The 20,387-nt window shown below is 39.2% G+C and overlaps 3 protein-coding genes across 6 annotated transcripts; 2 read left to right on the top strand and 1 right to left on the bottom strand.

The window, feature by feature from the left end:
* Positions 1–1,141: 1,141 nt before the first annotated feature.
* On the bottom strand, positions 1,142–6,525 carry pheta2 (PH domain containing endocytic trafficking adaptor 2). The gene is made up of 4 exons (XM_030408731.1): positions 4,541–6,525; positions 3,208–3,296; positions 2,815–3,118; positions 1,142–2,712 (listed from the first exon to the last, which is right to left on the bottom strand). Exons 2-4 carry the CDS (start codon positions 3,286–3,288, stop codon positions 2,315–2,317), a joined length of 783 nt encoding a protein of 260 aa, XP_030264591.1. The 5' UTR covers positions 3,289–3,296; positions 4,541–6,525; the 3' UTR covers positions 1,142–2,314.
* On the top strand, positions 6,469–9,997 carry cd2bp2 (CD2 (cytoplasmic tail) binding protein 2). Of its 3 annotated transcripts, none has more exons than XM_030408728.1 (7): positions 6,469–6,593; positions 6,918–6,996; positions 7,441–7,570; positions 7,882–8,039; positions 8,119–8,704; positions 8,789–8,874; positions 9,734–9,997. In XM_030408728.1, exons 2-7 carry the CDS (start codon positions 6,922–6,924, stop codon positions 9,842–9,844), a joined length of 1,146 nt encoding a protein of 381 aa, XP_030264588.1. In that variant the 5' UTR covers positions 6,469–6,593; positions 6,918–6,921; the 3' UTR covers positions 9,845–9,997. The 3 variants fall into 3 exon arrangements, with proteins under 3 accessions (XP_030264588.1, XP_030264589.1, XP_030264590.1); XM_030408729.1 differs by lacking the exon at positions 6,469–6,593 and adding an exon at positions 6,603–6,770; XM_030408730.1 differs by lacking the exon at positions 6,469–6,593 and having other exon boundaries at positions 6,899–6,996.
* Positions 9,998–10,940: 943 nt separating this feature from the next.
* On the top strand, positions 10,941–20,292 carry prr14 (proline rich 14). 2 transcript variants are annotated; one of them, XM_030407133.1, is made up of 11 exons: positions 10,941–11,086; positions 12,398–12,426; positions 12,526–12,695; positions 13,456–13,618; positions 13,714–13,779; positions 14,372–14,412; positions 14,699–17,620; positions 17,736–17,877; positions 18,287–18,396; positions 19,074–19,142; positions 19,732–20,292. In XM_030407133.1, exons 3-11 carry the CDS (start codon positions 12,553–12,555, stop codon positions 20,021–20,023), a joined length of 3,948 nt encoding a protein of 1,315 aa, XP_030262993.1. In that variant the 5' UTR covers positions 10,941–11,086; positions 12,398–12,426; positions 12,526–12,552; the 3' UTR covers positions 20,024–20,292. The 2 variants fall into 2 exon arrangements, with proteins under 2 accessions (XP_030262993.1, XP_030262994.1); XM_030407134.1 differs by lacking the exon at positions 12,526–12,695.
* The last annotated feature ends 95 nt before the right edge of the window (positions 20,293–20,387 follow it).

The following is a 20,387-nucleotide window of genomic DNA, read 5'->3' as shown; positions in this document are numbered from 1 at the left end:
GATAATGACTTCTGATAATAAAACAAGATTATAGGTATAAACGAAATATGCTATCAAGAAATGTTGTACAATGTTTATCTTATCTGCACAATTACAATTTTATGCCAAGGAACGGAAATGTTTATGTTTTATAAATATGGCTTGATTACGAAATAAAGTCAATTTTGATGATAACTAATGATTTGGCCCCCTCATTGCTTCGTTTTGAGGTGCAAGTAATAAATAAAGAAAGAAGACTAGGTGTGACATCTCAAACTTTTCACAGATGTGTCAGCTGCTGCCGTTTGCTGACTTTACAACAGAGTCGTAAAACGACAAGACACTTCATTATGTGTTTACATGCTGCTGTCGGGAGTAAATGTACAGATTTGTATGCGCTTCAGATGCCTGTTGGTGTAACCTGAGATGTGTGGCCACGCTCCTCTGAAGCCATCTATCACTTTTTGGATGACTGGTATGCCTGTCTGTAGGGTCTGGAATGTGGGGAAGCTCCCACCTTGTCCTGTGGAGTGAGACGACCTTAAGGAACCGTGACATGCGTGACATCCATGACATCCGAGACGTTATAGTTTCAGACACTGGTGTGCCTAAGATTGTTTGTTATGGTATTTGATTCCATTTAGCATTGTGTTACATTGATTGCCATTCAGTACATTTTAAGTGTCAGGGCAGATGTCAGGCTTTGCCTTCAACTTATCAAAGCTTATTACAGTCACACATTACCACTTTTTAGCCTCTGAAGCAGTTGCTTTGCTTATTAATTAGCAGAGTGGATTAAACTGAAATTGCCGTTAGACATGTTTGAGTAATTGAGTGGGCAACTCAATTAAGGGCATCTGATTAAACTGAAATATTGAACCTGTCAATTTTGACATTTGCTGCATTCTTTCTGTCACTTGCATACCTCCATAAATCAGTGATTGACTTCCGACAAATCCCACTGCTAAGATTACACTGTGTAAATAAATCAGGTGGTTCACTTCAGCCCGGAGTCACCACAGTGTGGATGTGATGCCCTCTGCTGTTTACCAGCCTCCAGTGACTCTACATCTCTCTTAGATTCCTGGACTCATGGACCTTTTTCAAGTAAATGATCGTACCTCATAGACCCACAGCAGGGACGTGAATAAATGACAACTGATTGATTGAGGCGGATCAACTTTAATTATTCAGGCAATGAAAACTATATAATACTCTTTGCTTTTAAAGGCATAGGTTAAATTGTTTTATATTGCACCATATGTGAATACTAAACTGGTCAGGGAGCTATTGTGCAATCAGCAGCAGGTGTGCAGCTTCACTCAGCAGGGGGTACATGAGAAAGGCATTTTTCATGGAAAACATTTTTCACATATCACAGTAGGAAAAGCGCGGGTTTGAATAACATAAAGAAATATGGAAGAATTCCATTTAGCTGTTTCAGTTTCAGGGTCTCGTTATTGTGGATACTGCCTCACTGTTACACAGTCACAGCAGCTTACACTTCAGTAGAACTGAGGCATTGTTAATATTATTGACAATAAGCAAGATGCTGTAAAAAAGCCCAGTTGTCACATTGATTAATGTCCAAAGGATGACAGATGTCTGGACACCAACAGCATCTGCACTTTGTGTCTGGATTGTTGCTTGATCTCTGTTGAATCTCATGGACACTTTAAAGGAGAAGTTCACCCTCAAATAAAATTTCAGTTCATTATTTACTTGCCCTCCTGCTGATGGAACATCAGAAGAAGTTTCTTGTCTGCAAAACGTTTGTGCAGATTCTATCTACTCGTTTTAAAACGTGAAGAAACACCCCAAAATGGAAACAGAAAACGGCTCCATCAAGCTTGTGCACCAGTTTCAGACAGGGTGTGTGCTTTTGTTTTTAGTTTAGCATTTAAATTGAAGATTTTGGCTTAAAAAGGGGTGCAAATAATGTCTTTTCAAATCACTTTTCGATCTCCTGTCTTTCAGAGGCTTTGCAGGACAAGCTGTATGGAGATATTTAATTTTTTTCTGTAAACTAATAATCTTCACCCGACTCTCCATCAGCATGAGGGTGAAATATTGACTGATTTTCACTGGTGGGTGAACTCATCCCTTAAGGCAAATCAGGGAAATTACAACTTTCTGTAGACAAACCTAACATAGAATTGATCTAAACTCATCATGTGACATTTAGCACATTTACAGGTGTCTGGGCCTCAAACTCTAAGTTTATTAAATAAAGTAGAACTCACAACACTTCAGGTTCAGTTCCTTTTTAACACGCATGAACTACTCCGTCTCGCTTCCTCTTTGAATGTCTCTCAACTGTCAGGTTTTTTTTTTTTCACCCCAGGTTGATGAGATCACCATCACTGCGCTCTTCTTGTGCTTGGCGACTCCTCAGCCATTCATCTCTTGCTTTCTTCACTTCCTGCCCATAATAATCATGAAGTTTACTAAACTCCTCGAGTGGATCGAACCCCACCAGAGGCCATTCGCCGTACAAAGGTGCTGGTCCATTGAGTGGTGTGACGTGAGCATTTCTCCTGTGCCACAGTTTAGGGGACTTTCTAGCCACCACTTTAGTGGGGGCTTGCAAAACGGTGCTGGCACTGAGGCTTCTCCCCTCCCTGACCTCTGCTGTTGGCCCCTGCACAGGGAGGAAAAAGCTGGTTGGGGACTTGAGGGCACTGACAGAGGAGCTGTGACAGGATTCACCAGAGCCTTGCTGCTGTTTAGCTTCTGTAGATAGAAAACAGGGAATTAATAAAAACCTATTCCACTCATGATTCATAATAAATAGTATTTACATAGCACCTTTTGCAGTGGAATGGTTCTACACACCTTCATACTGCCTCCCCAGGTCTCTCACCAGCAGGGAGAGGTAACAGTGACTGGCTGAGAGCAAAGCTTTCACCCAGCTCTCTTGAGTGTGACGATCCCCTGCTGCAAATCTGTAGGTTTTGAGTCCGGGCCCTTCAAACACCAGGGAGAAGCCAAACTGTCCGTCAGACTCCGGGCGCCGAACTGCACACCCCTCCAACACGATGACACCCAGCAGGTGTCGGTCACCCGGGCGCTCCTGGTAGAAAAGTAGGTTTGCTTTCAGGACAAACCACCGCCGCTGGTAGGTGGCATTTCTGGCTTTCTATTAAGAAAGAAAGCACGATTACTGCAGTTACTGTCATGTGGGTATCAACACTTAAGACATAGTTCCTTTATGATATCAGTGCAAACCTTTTTGTAGAGATATCCCTCTTTGTCTACTGGAGAGGTGCATGAAAGGTAATGGGTCAAGATCTTCTCATGGAGCTTCATCCCAACACCTAAAGAAGAAAAAGTGATTTTAGAATGTAAAATACTGAAAACTGCATGACATGTAGCAAAAGAACACACAAGAGATATTGTCTATTAAATTCACTTCATTATCTTTTATATCCTTCAATTATCTGAACACTTGAAAGCATCATTAAGTCCAAGTCAGTAATTATTCACCATATTATACTTAGGCTATAGAATAATTACTGAAGCACTCTACTAAGATACTTTGGCTTAACATGATTTTATGATTTTATTTTCAATTTTATGCTATGTGACACATTTACTTCTTCTTTTGAATCCACTAAATTTTTCTGACAGGTGTAATTAGTTACTTCTCAGATGAAGATTTTACATAGCAAAACATGACAAGCTTGCACAGTAAATGCAATATCAAAGATCAAATCAGTGGTTTGAAACTTGTTTTACCCTTCATAAAACAGAATGGCCCCTTCACGTGTTTCAGATACGTATGAGTCTTTGGCCAAGGAGACATTTCCCCTCTAAACTTTTCCAACTCGAAAAATTATGATATAGAGGAAAATACTTAATATTTTACAAACAGAACTTTGTTTTTTCTTTGTTCCCTCTCCCATTTTAGATCTCACAAACCCTGAGATTTATCTGGTGACCCCAAGACCGAGAACTACTGAATTAAATTATAAAGAAGGTAAGACTAAATCAAGTTCAATTGGCAACATCATTAAAATACTGTATGTGTATTAATAGTTGATTTAAATGTAATTTTATTGTTAATGATAGTGGGAAAAAAAACTCTGCCTCTGTTTTAAGACACAGAAGAAGAAGCTACGAGTGAATACAGGGGAAACTTCCTCAGTTGATTACTGAAATTAAGAAAAACATTTTGTTTTACCAGTTTTCTGAAAATATATTTGTAAATATATAATTGCATGCTATCAAATGTGTTAGTATTTTGCATATATTTCCAGAGCAGAAACCTAAACTGAAAAAAACCCCAAAATCTGTATTTTGGACCAGAAAAACACTGATTGTAAATCATCAAGTGACCCGATTTGAATAGGAAGAACAATAAGCTTTCACTTGTCTTTTAAATTCAATTCAGTAGATCTTTAATATTATCATTGATTATATTAACAGATAGATAGATAGACAGATAGACAGATAGACAGATAGATAGACAGATAGATAGATAGATAGATAGATAGATAGATAGATAGATAGATAGATAGATAGATAGAATACATAATAGAAAATCGTGACTCAGACTTACCTCTTGAGTCCCTCACAGGGTCACTTTACCCTCCCACACAACCTCTACATTATTTACTTTACAGATATTCTCTCCTGGTCGTCAGCGCTCCTAAGCATAAAGCCAGTTGTTCAGTATCAGTTCGATGCATCCAGAACTAGACAATGTTTGAATATATAGTTTCAGGTTACTACCACTGGTTCTCTCTCGGGTACTAGAGGACAAGTGTTGAAATATAAATAACTCGCCCCACTTCCTGGTAACAAAATCCTGACACATTATATTCTCTCTCCTCTACGCTTGAGCCGACCCTGAGCTGTCTCATCAGCCAAACGGAACAGCCGAAACAAACCTGCCTGAGAAGAACTGCCACCTGGAAGTGAGATGCTGCAGTAGATGTGAATGTGGAGTTTGAGGTCTGATGGCTGTGTCTCAGCTCTCTCACTTCTGCATTTTGTGTTGCCTTTTTTGATTTCAGATTGAGTTTTATTTTAATCTTTGACGGTGCAGAGAAAATATCACTGGGTAGGTGGTTGATTCTTCAGGGAGATGTGCAGCTTTGTTTCAGATATAATGAATATTGTTCATGACAGTATCAGGTGTGACAAATTCTCTTCTCTGCTTTAAAAGCAATGTCATGCCCAAATCTGTCTCTCTTGATTAAAATGAAGATGAATAAATATATATAAAATATTTTTGCATCAATTAAAAGCCAAGACACGCAGATATTACCTGACCCCTTGAAAATGTGCCTCTGTTTTTCTTTGCATCTATTTCAACACACGCGTATCTGTTTTATCCTCAAGGACCTCAAGGAATTTCATATCTAAGAGTCCTGGCTGAAAAGATTTACACAGCCTTGTATGCTGAGGGGCCTTTCCTGAAGGCAACAACACTGAAAGCTAAGAGTTTTAGTTCATGTACTCATGCAAAAGAAAGTATTGAATTCCTGCAAACTCTCATTAAAGTGATTCATCTATTTATATAATTTGTAAAATTCAACATTTCAGACATGGACCTTGGTTGGCATCAAATCCACTGTGTAAAACATCAACACCTTCATTATATACAACTTCATACTTTAACTCTATGAAAATGGACCTCCAGCAGGTGCCTCAAAGTTTTATGCCAAATTTCAATACTTTCATAATTTACCATGTTTTAATGACTCATATAACCTTTTGGTTTAGGTTATACAGATTTTATGGATATGAAGCATATAAGCATATCTCAAAAACTGTGTTAAGAAATATACGATACAATACATATTGATCCTTTAGATCAATATGTATTGTATGTTTATTTAGTCAAATGTGATGATGATGCGATGATTTATTATGACACTTTTTTCAATGCTTGTATCCTTTATTTTGGTTTATTGACTTACATTACCTTTTATCTTAGGTTTTGCAGATTTTAGGGGTATGAAGCATTTGAACATACTAACATCACAGTAAGCAGAAATAGCAATATAAGCACTTTACTGCCTTACTCTGCTCATAAAAATAAGCACATCTCAATTCTAAAATATCTACATTGTTTGGATAAGTTATTGAGTGTTGAGAAATAATTTGTTCATGAATCTACATTACAAAATTGTTTGATCAATATGTAATGAGTTTCTTCTAGTAAAAAAATGATGATGTGATGTGTTTGAGGATGTTTGTATTTTCTTAAATTATGACACATAAGAAGATTCTACAAGAAAAGACAAAATAAACAAAAATACCAATGAAAGATCTGGTGGACCATATATACTGCTGCAGGGTACAAAGGGCTGGGAGTCAACTCCCAAAGACTTGAAACTTAAGGATGAGTCTGTTTTTCTATGCACACACCGAGTGGGTATTATAATCAGGAAACAGGAACAGTAAAATCTTCAACTTTTCTTAAAATCTCTGGGACCTTGAGGGATTTTTGTTTTAGAAAGGTCACCAGACGGGGGCGGTAATGCGCCATATTGTTGTTTACCGACCACCAGAGAACTACCGAAAGGGAAGAAGAAGAAGCCGAAGAAGCCGAAAACAAGCGAAGAAGAAACGAAAGCAAACGTCGCTTGAATTATATTCACCAGGTTTGGTATTTCCCAGCTAAATCTCAGTTTATTATCTGTGTATGTATTTTTCCACACTAACGGAGCATGCAGGTTGAATTGCAGGAGTTTACTAACTGTTGCCGCTAGCAAGAGTTGTCCTCCGCATGCGCTACGTGCCTGCAGTTGTCGGCTAACATTTTTAGCATCAAAGCTAACGTGAGTGCTGTTGGTAACCGCGCATATTCGCAGCGTTACAAGAATCTAGCTCCGTGAAAGTGTTAAAACGGTACTCACTAATACAACCGCTCACTGATGTTACAGTTGCGTTGGGGATTAAAAGAGTCACTGTCTTGCCTTCTGTAGCACCATGCCGAAGAGGAAAGTAACATTTGAGGATGGGAACGGGGAGTTCGACCTGGATGACGAAGTCCCAAACAAAAAGGTACCGCTGCGCCGCGCACATCACTGCTTACTAACAAACATATGACTTGAGAAATACAGAATTTAACACACAAAAGACACTTTATAGACCCGATAACATGATCAGTCTCAACTTGTGCAGTCCAAAATATATACCTGTTTATAAAAGAATAACAAACAGCACCCAAGTCATTTTTGTCTGAGTTGCATGCTTTTCACATGTGCAGGATCCTCTTTCTTTTTTTATGTATCAGTACATCTCTCTTTCAAGACTTACATGTGCAGAAGAACAATATTTATCTGTCAGACTGAGAGACCTTAAATGATATCATGAACAGAAGCACAGCCATGAATATTAATCAAAAACAGACAATGTTACCAGGACATGGACTTCCAGCAAGTAAGATGCTGTGTGTGTTAAATAATGTTACATGTTTTCCATCCCTATTTTTTCCTGTTTGATTAGAGTTGCGAAGCCGTCAGTGGACCAGGCTCCAGGTTTAAGGGCAAACATTCCCTTGATAGCGATGAAGAGGATGAAGGGGATGACACAGACAGCAAAAAATATGAAATTCTGGACAGTGATGATGTGGACGGTATGTCTTGATTAATGTTTGAACTGTAACTATGACAAGATGTGGTGGATTTGACGTGCTACGTATATTTAGTTTTATAACGTCCAATTCTGAGTACACATGAACATGTTCTTAAGAAGTCTAAACCCATAGTTTTTCCCCAGACTAACAATTTGAATTAAATGTTAAGGAAGCAAATTAAAAGAAGAAGCGGCTGGAAAATATTTGTCTATCTATGTATGAGTGCTATGAGTTTTAGAGAGATCATGTTTTACCTAAACAGGGAGTATCAGTTATTATGTCACCTGACACTATGTTAACTATGTTTTCAGGCCAAGAGGGAGCAACAATCGACTGTGATGAGGGAATTCCTATCACACCTTTTAACCTGGACGAGGAGATGCAGGAAGGACACTTTGACTCTGAGGGAAACTATTTTGTCAAAAAGGATGAAGAGATCAGAGATAACTGGCTTGACAACATTGATTGGGTAAATGGAATTTAGGGACTCTTGCTTTATTTGTGACAACTTTCAAGCAATATGCAACAATATATGTTATTTCTTGCAGGTGAGAATAAAAGAACAACCTTTCAAAAAAAAGAAGAAAGGTCTTGGAGCCAAACGGAAGCGCAGAGTTGGTGATGAGGATGAGGCTGAGGAAGAGAAACAAAGAGAAGAGCAGCAGGCAGACAAAGAAAATGAGGATGAAGATGATGAAGAGGAGATGGAGCCTGCGGAGGACCCCCTGGCGTCCTTCACACAGCACCAGCTCACAGAAGCTGTGGTCGAACTGTTGCTACCTGGGGAGACAGTTGCCGCGGCACTTCGTCGGCTAGGAGGCCTTGGAAGACGGAAGAAGGGGAAGCTGAGGGAAGAGAGTGAACCCACTGAGGAGGCCAAAAGGGATACAGAAAAGCTTGACAGGCTCACAGCACTAGCTGACAGATTGGTTGGATCTGGGATGTTTGAGATCTATCAGCAAACGTATGAAAAACTGGCCTACTTGATGAAAAGCATGAGTAGCAAGCAACCAGCTTTAAGGCAGAAAGCCAGTGGTGATGGCGGTGATGATGAAGAAGATGAACTTGACATGTTTGCAGATAAATTTGATGACAAGCATGGTGGAACTGATGATAATGAGGATGAAAAAAGAGGTAACTTAGTATTACTTGTATACATTTCTCTTCAATATCACTAAATATCTTGTTTTGTTTAACCAAATTGTGTCTTCTTCTTAGTGAGTGATGAAGTGATGTGGGAGTACAGATGGGAGAATAAAGATGATTCAGAAGTTTATGGCCCCTTCACCAGTCAGCAGATGCAGGTATTGTCTTACAAAAATTTGGATCATAAAGCAGTTCCTGAGTTTGTAGGTGATGCAGTGTATTGTAATGGTAATAGTGGGCTTCTAAAAAAAAAAGCACCCTTTATTTATTTCATTTACTTATCTTTTTTGTGCTTTTTTTCCTCTTCCTGTCAATGTATTTTTTTCTCAATGTATGTGTTTTCCTCGGTTGTTAAATGCTATAAAAAAAATTTATATAAAAAAAAAAAAAGTTGGAAGGGACTTCCTGGCATCAGGTTGATTGGTTGACAAAGGTTTTATTATTACCATTTTTACGTCTCAACTGGCAGTGGTAGAATGTAACTAAGATCTGTTCTCAAGTACAAATTTGAGATACTTTACTTGGTTTTTCCATTTTCTACTTCTACTTATACATTTTGAAGGAAAATTTATTGCACTACATTTTTTGCAAATTACAGACTGTCAAAGCCAAGTGCCACATTTTTTTTATCAATTCAGTTTATCAGCATTCCGATAAATTAAAATGCTGAATATCAGATCTATTCGTCGTCAGTAATGAGTCCGCCCTGAATATGCATGATACACATACATGTAAATGAATGTATAATTTGCTTTCACTGAATAAATGTCTGAATCAATTTAATTAATAATTGAATCATTTAAATTACTGCAGAGTCATTTGACAAATACTGGTGACTACTCCAGGTTTTATAGTTTACTCATTTTCTTGTGTTTCTTTATACTGTAAACTAATATTCTTACAAAGCTGTTAGTAAATCCCATTATATTCATTAGATTATTGGGTTGCAGGCTGGTTTTACCTTTAACCTCAATCTGTCCAGGTGAGTTTTAATCTTCTTCTTGTCTGTTTTTCCAGGGTTGGGTGGATGAAGGCTATTTCAGCAGCGGCGTTTACTGCAGGAGGAAGGACCAGGATGGCTCTCAGTTCTACAACTCCAAGAGACTTGACTTCGAGCTATATACATGATTCAGTCCAGCAGCACATTATTCAAGCCTGTCATGATCAGTATCATGTTTTGCCCTTAGTCTTTGTTCAACCTGGGCTTTGGTGTCAAAACTGTTATTTTAAGGGGCTTTGTTTTCTGTACATTGTTTTTAAATAAATAAGTCATGTATGTGGTGTTGCCTTCAGCCATTTCTTTCGGAGAGATTCAAGTCAAATTTGGGGTTTATTTTAAGGCTCAAGGACATCTCTGACTTCCCACTGTAGCAATAATTGTTACTTGTTACTGCAGAGCATTTTACACTTGTAGTGTTAAAGATACCACTATTCTAGTTTGTCAATCTGGGCTGAGCTTACTTTCAAACCCAAAACTAGATAAATAATACTTGTGACATGAAAAAATAGAGGTTTTCAGTGGAATAGATAGTTTGACTGGACACAGTTTCATTGGGTACCCATTTCATTACATTTACTTTGCATTTAGTCACAAATACATCAGTATCAAGAAGTGCGTTGGGCCAGTTCAAATTATATTCTTTCAAATCCAAAGTAAGTAAAAGATCATCTGTAGTACATTTAAGATGGGTTTAATATTGGTAGTGATGACAAGACGCAGAACTTTGGCAGTATAATCCAAATTGTATTAAAATCACTTTAAAAAGAAAAAGACGAACATTTGATTGTTTCAGGTAGTTAAATGTGAAAATGTGCTTCCTTTTTGGTTTTATATGATAGTATTTTAAGTTTTCTTAAAATACTGTTAATGAAACCACCGTGTGCTCTTTTTTATGTCTTACACACCAAACAATTAATGGAGAAAATAAATAAAAACCCTCATAAAATTTCATATAATTGTTGAATGTTTAACTTTAACCTATGTTGTTTTATATGAGACGTTCCAGTAAACCTTAAAGATTAAACTAAATCAAATGAAGGTGTTTGATATATAAATTAAATATAGTTCTCTTAAGATACGAGGTCACTCGAGGACATAAAAGAAAACCATCATTTTATGTGAGCCATTTGCCTCCACTCTCCCATTGGCTGCCTCCAACAACGACACGTCAAAATCGGTCCTAATTGGTCAGATTTCAACAGCGCTTTCCGGGCGGAAAACGAACTCGTGCTGTGATTGGATGATCCGTCTGTCTTGTTGCTGGATTTGTAAAAACGGATACATGAACGAGTCAGTGTAGGGCGCCGTCCGGCATGTCTTATTTACGGTAAGGTCGGAATACGAGCCTGCGGTCCAGCTGCACGTTTCTGGTAAGTGTCTTTTTTATGTTATATAGCCTAAATAACCGTAATCAACTAAACAACGTAAATATCATATGTCCAGTTATCTGTCAGAAAGCGTGTGAACGTTTGGAGATATGACAGCTCCCGGCTACGGCTACTCCCTGGCACAGAAACTGTATGTTAAACACTATGAATATCGGCGCTAGCCATACCATGCATTGTGGACGGAGGTACAATAGAGCTCTGTCCACATGTGGCTAAAATGTTTAACTCGTATTGATATGAAAACCTTTGTACAAGTCACAATTACGGTGGCCAGTGTGAAGATACGTTCGCTCGTTTGTAAAAGTTTGAATATCAATCTGCTCATTCCAGCAAGTAGACCAGGCTCAGTTTTGATCGAACCGCCGCTTCAATTTGATTGAAAACACACCTCACTGAAACGCCTTCGTATAATTTGAGCTGTAAAACATGGTTTACCTCCACTTTCCACTGTTATTCGATTTAGCCAACCTTAAGCTAACAGACTAAGTTGACTAACACTAATATTGATGTGGCAGTGACAATGAGCATCAAAGACTGAGACCTGAAATTCAAAACATCAGTTACGATTTTCCTTTGACCTAAAAACTGTGGTGATGTTGACGATCAAGGGTTTTTTCCTCTATTCACAACGCATTTTCAGTCTTCACTCAGCATTTTGCACGATAGCCAAAAACATCCACCTTACCTAAATTTTATTGTATTCGTTTCATACCATTTGAGAAAATCACATTTGTAAAAAAACACCTTGATCGAGCTATGGAAACCTTTTATTGACCCTATGAAGGATATTTCTGTAAACCAGACTGACTGTGTGTGAATCTAATAATGTATGCAAAATTCACCATGAGTATCTAGCAGATACCTCTCAACTTTTCCAACACTATTTTCCTCAGGTTAAATGTTTATTTTTATTTTTACTACAATTTGTACTTGCACAAAACATAAAAAACACTCCTTTTCAGCGTGTTATTGTTTTTTTTTTTTACTACTTTTGATAATTGTTATCGTAATAGTACAGCTTTTGTACACCTGTAGATCGACATGTGCATAGGAAATCAAGATCAAGGGCCAACAAAATCAGCTCGCTAATATGTCAGAAATCCCCTAAATCAAGCGTCATTAGTGGGAGGATTTGAAGGTTTTGGACTGTTAACAAGGAGCTTTTTCACTTTTCTGACATGACCCAATAAATTGAGAAAGTCATCATTTTAATGTAGGATGAAAATTTGTATAGGGATAGTAGTTTGAAAAATACAATAAAAGCAAAAATCTTATTACTTTTCTTCATTTCAGATTAAACCCCCATTCCAGACACAAGAAAAGTAAGTGAAGCCTAATTTTAAGACCTATTTTGATGTGCTTTCATATTGATATGATACCCCGCATGTTTGTTTTTTTCCCCCCATTGTTATTATCTACAGAGAAGGACAGACAAGGAGAGCAAGGGGATGTTGACTTATTCCTCTGAACCACTCCCTCAGATAGTTTGTCCAATGGATGAAGATGCTATTCCCCAAAACCGTTTTTGTAGTGCACCTCCCCACAGTGAACCTCCACCACCTCTCCTCCCCCTTTCCTCCACCACTCCCAGGTATAGTTGTCCTGGCACCTTTTGGTTTCTTATGCTGTAGGTGTGTTTTCCCCTCCTCGCCTTTTCAGACATTTATTTTTCAATGGACTGAATGATTTAGGACTTGCAGACACACAGGAAATCTTGCCAGTATCTGAAAACTGACAATTAGCTTTAGGACTGGCTTTGGGAAAATGTATTTTCGCTCTTGGAATTTTTCTGGTACACTGCTATGCATAGCGCAGATTTGGATGTCTACGAGAACCGTGTGAGTTTCCCATTTGTATTGGCAAAAAAGTTTTAACAGGACATGGTTGAGTTCATATGTCTTACTTTACATTGCAAGTCTTAGATAAATTGTGTAGCCTTAATCTATTTCCTATCAATAGGTTAAGCTTATTAACAATACAGTTTTGAATCAGAAATTTCACAACTCAGCTTTGGCAACAGGTTACAGTCCTCTGTAACCAGAATCCCTCCAGCAACTAAAGTGACTACTCAATCACATTAGGTGAAAAAATATGTTGCTGCAAAATTCTCCATGCGTACAAATTTTTCTCTAGAAAATATATTATTTTTGTCAGGCGGCACTAGTCAAAGGTATTCACTTAAGTATCACTATGTACAGGAAGATACCTGTTAGGAAAGGACTCTGTTTGGAATCATGCCCAAAAAATGTGATTGAGTGGGGCCTAATACACATGCTGGGGCATTGTGCAACTCTGAGACTTAAAGTACTGCATAAAGGCTACATTTGCTGTTTTTCTTTTTGTATTCATAGCTGTGCAAATAATGGAATATCTGGACACAGAAGGAGTGGTCGCATTCAAGGGAACAGAACCCAAACTCCTAAAAAGCAGGGCAACACAGACAGCGGGGCAGCTCAGAAACCTTCCAGACAGAATCCGTCCCCCTCCAAAAGACAAAGAGCAACTGGAAGCATGGTATGAGTTTAATTTAAAAATCCTTTTTTAGAGACTCTTAGGTAATTAAATGAGTCATTACTTATACAGCAAACGTTCATCCCTCTGATTTGTAGGTACAAGCATCACAGTCCACGCAGCCAAGAGTTGAAAGCACACATGGACATGAGAAACAAAACAAGGTCAGTTTTATTGTTTCTTGCTTGAGTTTCCGACTCTCAGTCCTCCCTAAATCTCTGTCATGCAGTCTGCCTGCATGACCTTGATGGTATTTTCCATGTTGTAAAGCTTTCGGTGTGTAATCTGTACAGTGGCTGTACTGTATGTAAACACTGAAGACGTGCATAGTGAACGGGGCGCGAGGGTTAATTGAGTGATTTAATCCTCCTTCACGGTCTGCTGCATCTGACACAGACAAGCAATCGAGTGTCCTAATGTGACCCACTAATACATAAACCACAGACATTTAAGAATGCAATGCATGTTTATTGTCCTTGTTTTCCTTTGTCGTGCAAAATTGGACTATAGAAAAACAGCTCTTTTTAAAATCTTAAATTATAAGGGAATTTGTTCAATTTAAATTGATCTAAGATATATAAAACGTTCTCATTAATCATGAAAGCACTGTGTTTTGTTTGATGTTGTCCAAAAGTTAAAGAGGCTTTTTAGCATTTTCTTGTTGTTGGTTAGACCAGCAGTTAAGATTGGTATCAATGCCCAGCCAAACAATGCCCAATCTTCTTAAAAGAGCTTTGTTTTGTATTCACTTTGCAGGATGGCTTTGATTTTAGCCTTGCACCAGAGTGCCAGAAATGGTAAGTTTGGAACAAATGTTTCTCAAATTGGGTATGCATAACATTTATTTAATTTATATGTGTTTACTAAGATATTTTACTTATCTGGAAAAGAAAACTGCTCACATTATTTTTAGCCAAGAGAAAAAACAGCTAAACCAACCTACTAAACCAGAGGGGCATATATGTCCCCAGTTATTATGTTTTTTATTAACATAACAGGGAACTAGTGATTGGTAGGATGCCAAGTAAAAGATCTTGTGTTGACACCATTTATTGAAAAAATTCAAATTTTCCGTTATTACAGGCAAGAAGACCAGAAAAGCCCACAGGAGGAAATTCATTTCTCTGCTGCAGAAAATGTAGTTCAGCAGTTTTCTGACAATACCACAGAAAATCTTGACGCCACTAAATCTGACATGGATACATGTGTGGGATTACCTATTGTACACTCTGCTGTAAATGCGTCTGCCTCGAAGGGATGGGTGATTGGACCCTTGTTTCAGTCCTTCAAGTCAAAGATGGCCAGTTTCACAGAGATAGTCATGAGTCCTGTTAAACTCTTCAAAGCTAACAGTCCTCCTCCGTCCATGGACTGTCCAGACTTACTCAATGATTGCGAGTTACAGACTGATGGAACACCAGATGTTGAACCTTCAGAGCCAAGTGATATGTTTCATCCAGAAGCACAAGGTGAGAATGGGAATGAGGACGCTAAAACTAATCCGCAGAGGCTCAGTGGAGTAGAAGATGAACAAAATTCAAAAACTGTTGCTATTAAGTATTCCAAAAAATTATCGTTTGACATGGACTTATCAACACACAGCTCTGAGCAGCCAAATGAATGTGCATTAACTCTGAAGGACAAAGACATACCTGATTCTGTGCCTTCACAACACAGTCCCTTACCCTGCACTGTTTCTGAGGATGTTTCAGAATCTGCTGGGTCTGTTTGTATGTCCTCCTTACAGCTACAGCCCTCTGTCAATGTAAGTGCCTCACACAAATCCACCTCAAAGATATCCAGTGATAACAAGGAGCAGAAAAGCAAACAGGCTGTCCGGCTCAAGCCACTGCCGAGGAAATGTTCAGGAAATAGAAGGAAGGTTATCTCTAAAACTTTAACGTCTGAAGTCAAAAAGGAAGAGTCTGAGGCAGAGATTATTGAGGATCAGGTTTCTTTCAAGACAACACTGTCATCATCCTCAGTCTGTTGTACTCAGCCTGACACTGATGGTCCGCAGCCTGATGATGATGATGAAAAGAAAATGGACGGATTCCACTTGGTTCGCCAAAGCCTCCACAATGACTTCAATGTCAGCACCAATGGGAGAACTCTGAAACCAACTTTGAGTGCTCAGCAGCTTGGTTGTCATGTAAACCATGAAACTTTTTCAGCTGCAGGTCTTGGGAAAGCAAAGAGGGAGCTGAAAGAAGACTGTCAGTCCCAAGAGTTTGTGAAAAGGAAAAGATTGACGAGGGATATAGGTGCAAAAGAAGCAAAACAACGAGAGTTGTCAAATGTGGCTTCAGATAGTGGTGTATTAAGAGGGCGAAGATCACCAAGAAAGCAAGTTGTGTTGACAAATACCAATGAGAATGGTGAAGAAAGACTGAGACCTGACAGAAAAAGACAGGCTGTCTCAACAAGAGCAAATAAGAAAGGAAAAGATGTGGTAGAAATGCTTGGTACGATAAATGAAGAAGTGTTAAACACACAGACTGAAAGTTTCTCTGATGCAATGTTGCTTTGCTCGCTTGACAAAAGCAGCTGGGTGTCTGAAGACAACCAAAAAGGCAGCAAGTTGACGCCCAGTGTTTCATGCAAAAGACTGAAGACAAAAACAGCTCTTGGTAAACCTGACGTAAACATTAATAACAGTATGGATCTGGAAACCACCATTGCAATCACCTCTACAAAACAAGCCGAGCAGGAACCGTTATCAGAAGTCCTAGTCCGTCCTAATATAAAGCCGCTCCAGAGCACCAGAAAGTGCAGGGATACAAACAAGAAACCACTAAAACGGAAATCGCCAATTCAAGCCACAGAATCAGACAGCACTGTGGTTCCTACCTCATCAAGACTACCAATGGAGCCAGTGGAAGTCACACCCGCAGATTCTAAAACCCCCCAGCATGTTGAAAATGAAGAGAGCGGGAAAACACAGCTGGACCAGCTGTCCAAGAGACCCAGAAAGGGTTTAAGAGGTGCTGTTAAATCATCTGCATCAAGTGGGAGTCGAGAGACAGAGAGACTTCATTTGAAAACCAAAGAAAACCAGTCTCAAGAAGGCAATGGTGAAATCTCAATGGACCCTGTGTATTTTGAAATGACACCTTTTGAAAATAATCACCAACCAGGCCCTTCAGCCTCCCAACTTCCTTTAGACTGTTATGTACATTTAAATACTGACATTGAGCATTTCAATGATGAGAAAGATAAGGGTACTGCTGTGGCAGATGAGGTATCTCCCACTGACGCTGAAACCAGTCACCACAGCAGCATCCGTGTCTGTAGGCTAAGGTCTAGTGCAAGAAGGGTTAACACTAAACCAAGGAGGGCAGGTAACCAAAGGAGAAGATTCATGGTTTTTCATAGGACAAACGACGGTGAAGAGGCGACAAAGTCTGTCACTATGGATGATGTAGACCTGCCCACATCAGGTGCTAACTCTTCAGAAAATGGCTCGTCAAGGCCCCTGTTACGCAGCTACTCTTGCCCAGAGATCCCCTCATTCCGTCCCATTGACCTACCCTGGACAACTTCTGTGCATTCACCACATCACAGCAGGATTAACACATCACACCAGCATCAGTCACACACTCCTGTCCATCAGTCCAGCAAATCCCTACGTCGGACTCGTCGACACACAGTCTGCAGTATTGAAGTGGAGAGGGAGATTGCCCCTCTCTGCCTTCGTAAGGAGGTGTATCCATCCAGAAGATCTTTCCCGTATGACAGCACCAGCCACAACCTGTCTCCTAGTCATGCACTGTCTCCCAGCACTTCCCTTACAGCACTTGCCTCCGGTTTCCTTTCGAGCCCCCTTGCTTTCCTTTCTAAGAAAGCTGACAGCAGAGGAGGCCCTGCCAGCCCCAGCACTTCCACTCATGTTTCCTCTCCCGCCTCCTCTTCTTCAATATATCCATTGAGCACCTCCCCATGGCGCCTATCAGGATTCCTCCAGAGAACTGACTCATCGGGTGCTACCTTTAACTCTAGTAGCAGGTGATACCTTTTTTTTTTATTCTGTGATAACATACTGTATATCATGATAGTTCCATTGATACTCAAATGTTTTTATCGCCGTGCTGCTGCATTTTCTTACTTGGCTTCTTTGCAGTGGACTGCCCATGGAGTGTGAGATTGAGAGAAGAGGACAGAGTGAAGAGGAAGATGATGGCGAGAACACGAGCTCATCCAGCCAGGAGTTTGAAGATGTAGTGCTGAGGGAGGAAAAGGCTTTTTCTGATTCTGAAATCAAGGTACACAGGTGTAATAGCACATTGTGAATGTGCATAGTAAATAAAAAGCTAAAAAAAAAATAGAGGCCATAAAAGAATATTACTGTTTATGGCAAAAGCGTTTGAGAGGTGTTGTTTGAACTTTATGGTCATTTGGTAGCTGTAGTTTACTTTTACTGTCCATTTTAGGTTGTATTTTACTATATTAAGTGGTGTTCAGAATAATTGTAGAAAGATTTTTATTCAGAAATTGATGCATATTTCTATCATGTTTTTATTATACACTAATCTGTCAAAGTCATATTGTCACAGCTTACTGAAGATATGACACTTGTTCCCAGCTCGCTCTTTTTAACTATACTTTTGTCAACTATATTTTATAAGGCTTTGAGAGATTCAGGTTGCTAATCCTCTTTTTTTGTCATCACAGGTGGTCCAAAAGCGTGAGGAACGAGGGAAGGTGTCGTCTATTAGAATTCGGAAAACTTTACCCAAACCTCAGAACAACCTGACACCCATGGGCCTGCCCAAACCCATCAGGTGAATACTCTTCTCTACATATGTGAACATTCACTCTAGACCTTTTCAATGTTATGTGTGACATGCTCAGAAATATCAGTGTAACTTTGGCTAGGTGGCTAATTAGTTAGCTACCGAGACTTCAGCAAATTAGGAGCGGTTGTTTTATGCTTGTTATATAGAAAAGGACCATAATACACTGAAGGAGAGGGAGAAAAGAAAGCAGGGATAGGGCTCACTGGTAGGGGAAGGGGTGTGTTTTGTTTGGGCAGAACTATCACTATTTATTTGTTGCCGTAGTACTTAAAGAAATCATAATTATTTAGAGTGATCTGGTAAAGTTGTAACAAGTTCAAAGGAGGATCTTAAGTAACAGTTTTGTAGTGTGTTATCTGACGGATTACTAAACATTGGGTCAAAGGCAAAAGTCTTAACAGTCTTCATAAGTGCTGCCTTTACGTTAAGAAAGACCGCATATGTGCTGATAAATATACAAGGTAAAATTTGATAATCTGTAACTAAATCAAACAAATGCAGCATTCGGTGCCTTAGAACAGTAGTACAAGTCCTACTGGGTCACACTGGCCTACTATTGTATGTGAATGTATGTCATTGTCAATACATGTCTGTCATTTTATTGAACACTCTCTGATCAATATTCACAGTGATTGCAACTGTGTTTTTTTCCCCTGCCACAGGCTAAAAAAGAAGGAGTTTAGTTTGGAAGAAATTTACACCAATAAGAATTTCAGCAAACCGCCTGAAAGGTAAGATCATCATTACACCACTCACTGTTAATGTTATGGTGCCTATTAGCACAAAGTCACACACACTTGCCATTTCATAAAGTCATGAGTTGTTTAAAAAATAGTCGATCAACATAAACGGCAGATTCACCACCCTTTTTCGCTTTACACTTTTTGTCTTTAATTCTATCTTTATCTGTGGCTCTATGCTGCGTTCCTGGATATATGTAGTATAGGCCAGAGCCGTCTGTTTATTCAAAATAAAGACATTTAATACTTCAACTGGTCATTGCTGTCATTATCAATTAGTTTGCCATTACTTTCATCAATTGTAAATTGATGAAATTTCACAATTGATGAATATAATGGCAAACTAATTGATAATGACAGTAATGACTAGTTGAAGTTCCAATTAGTATGCAGTATGGAATCGGGATACAGCTAAAGCTTCACTATTCTGAGGCAAGCTTAAAAGCTGAGTTTGACCAGAGGGTGGCCCTAGAGGAAACTGATATTTAGGATTCGGTACTCTGCATTGGGAATGTATAACTTTTTGCATCATTAGAATGGCATATCACACTCACTGAACTTCCTGAACTTGCTGTTTCAGCCGGCTGGAGACCATATTTGAGGTGGCTCTAAATCGCAAGAACGGTTCTGAGTCCTGGTTTGGCCAGAGGCGCGTCAAGCGATTCTTGGAGTTCCTTGAGGTTGGTGAGGCCAGAAGACCAAAGAAGCCACTTGCTGGTGTTGGAAAGGCAGGTATTTCATCTTCCAGGACGAGACGCGGGGGCTCCCCTAAAGACGAACCGTCCCTCAGTGTACAGGATGTGGACTCGCTTCTCTGTGCCAAGCTGGATCAGCTGAATTTGTGGTTGATGGATGATCAGAAAGACAGTTGACAGGTTCCCTTTTTAACGTCCATTGTTTGGCAGTCATTAAAAAAAACAACAACACTGCACAAGATAAGGCTGTTTGTTTTCAGCAGTCCCTCAGCTCTGCTTTCAGTCAGCACAATTAGTGGGCAGTTGTTGTGGTGACAAGTTGTTATTGAAGAATTACATTTTCATTCTGTTGCACTTGTGGCCTGCAAGTTGAAGAACAAGACATCACAGCACCAAAAATGTATTGCATCATAGAAGTTGGATATAACCATAGTGGTTAAATGCATTATATGTTAAGTCTCTTTTTTTTTCTTTTCTTTTCTTTTCACTGTCATTACTGCACTGAAACTTCTGCCGTCTGTTATTCTTCCGGTCATTTTCT

Source organism: Sparus aurata, chromosome 23 (genome assembly GCF_900880675.1).
Source record: "Sparus aurata chromosome 23, fSpaAur1.1, whole genome shotgun sequence".
Taxonomy (NCBI): domain Eukaryota; kingdom Metazoa; phylum Chordata; class Actinopteri; order Spariformes; family Sparidae; genus Sparus; species Sparus aurata.
Note: the sequence above shows the minus strand (reverse complement) of the source record. Positions and strands in the feature narration are given on the sequence as shown.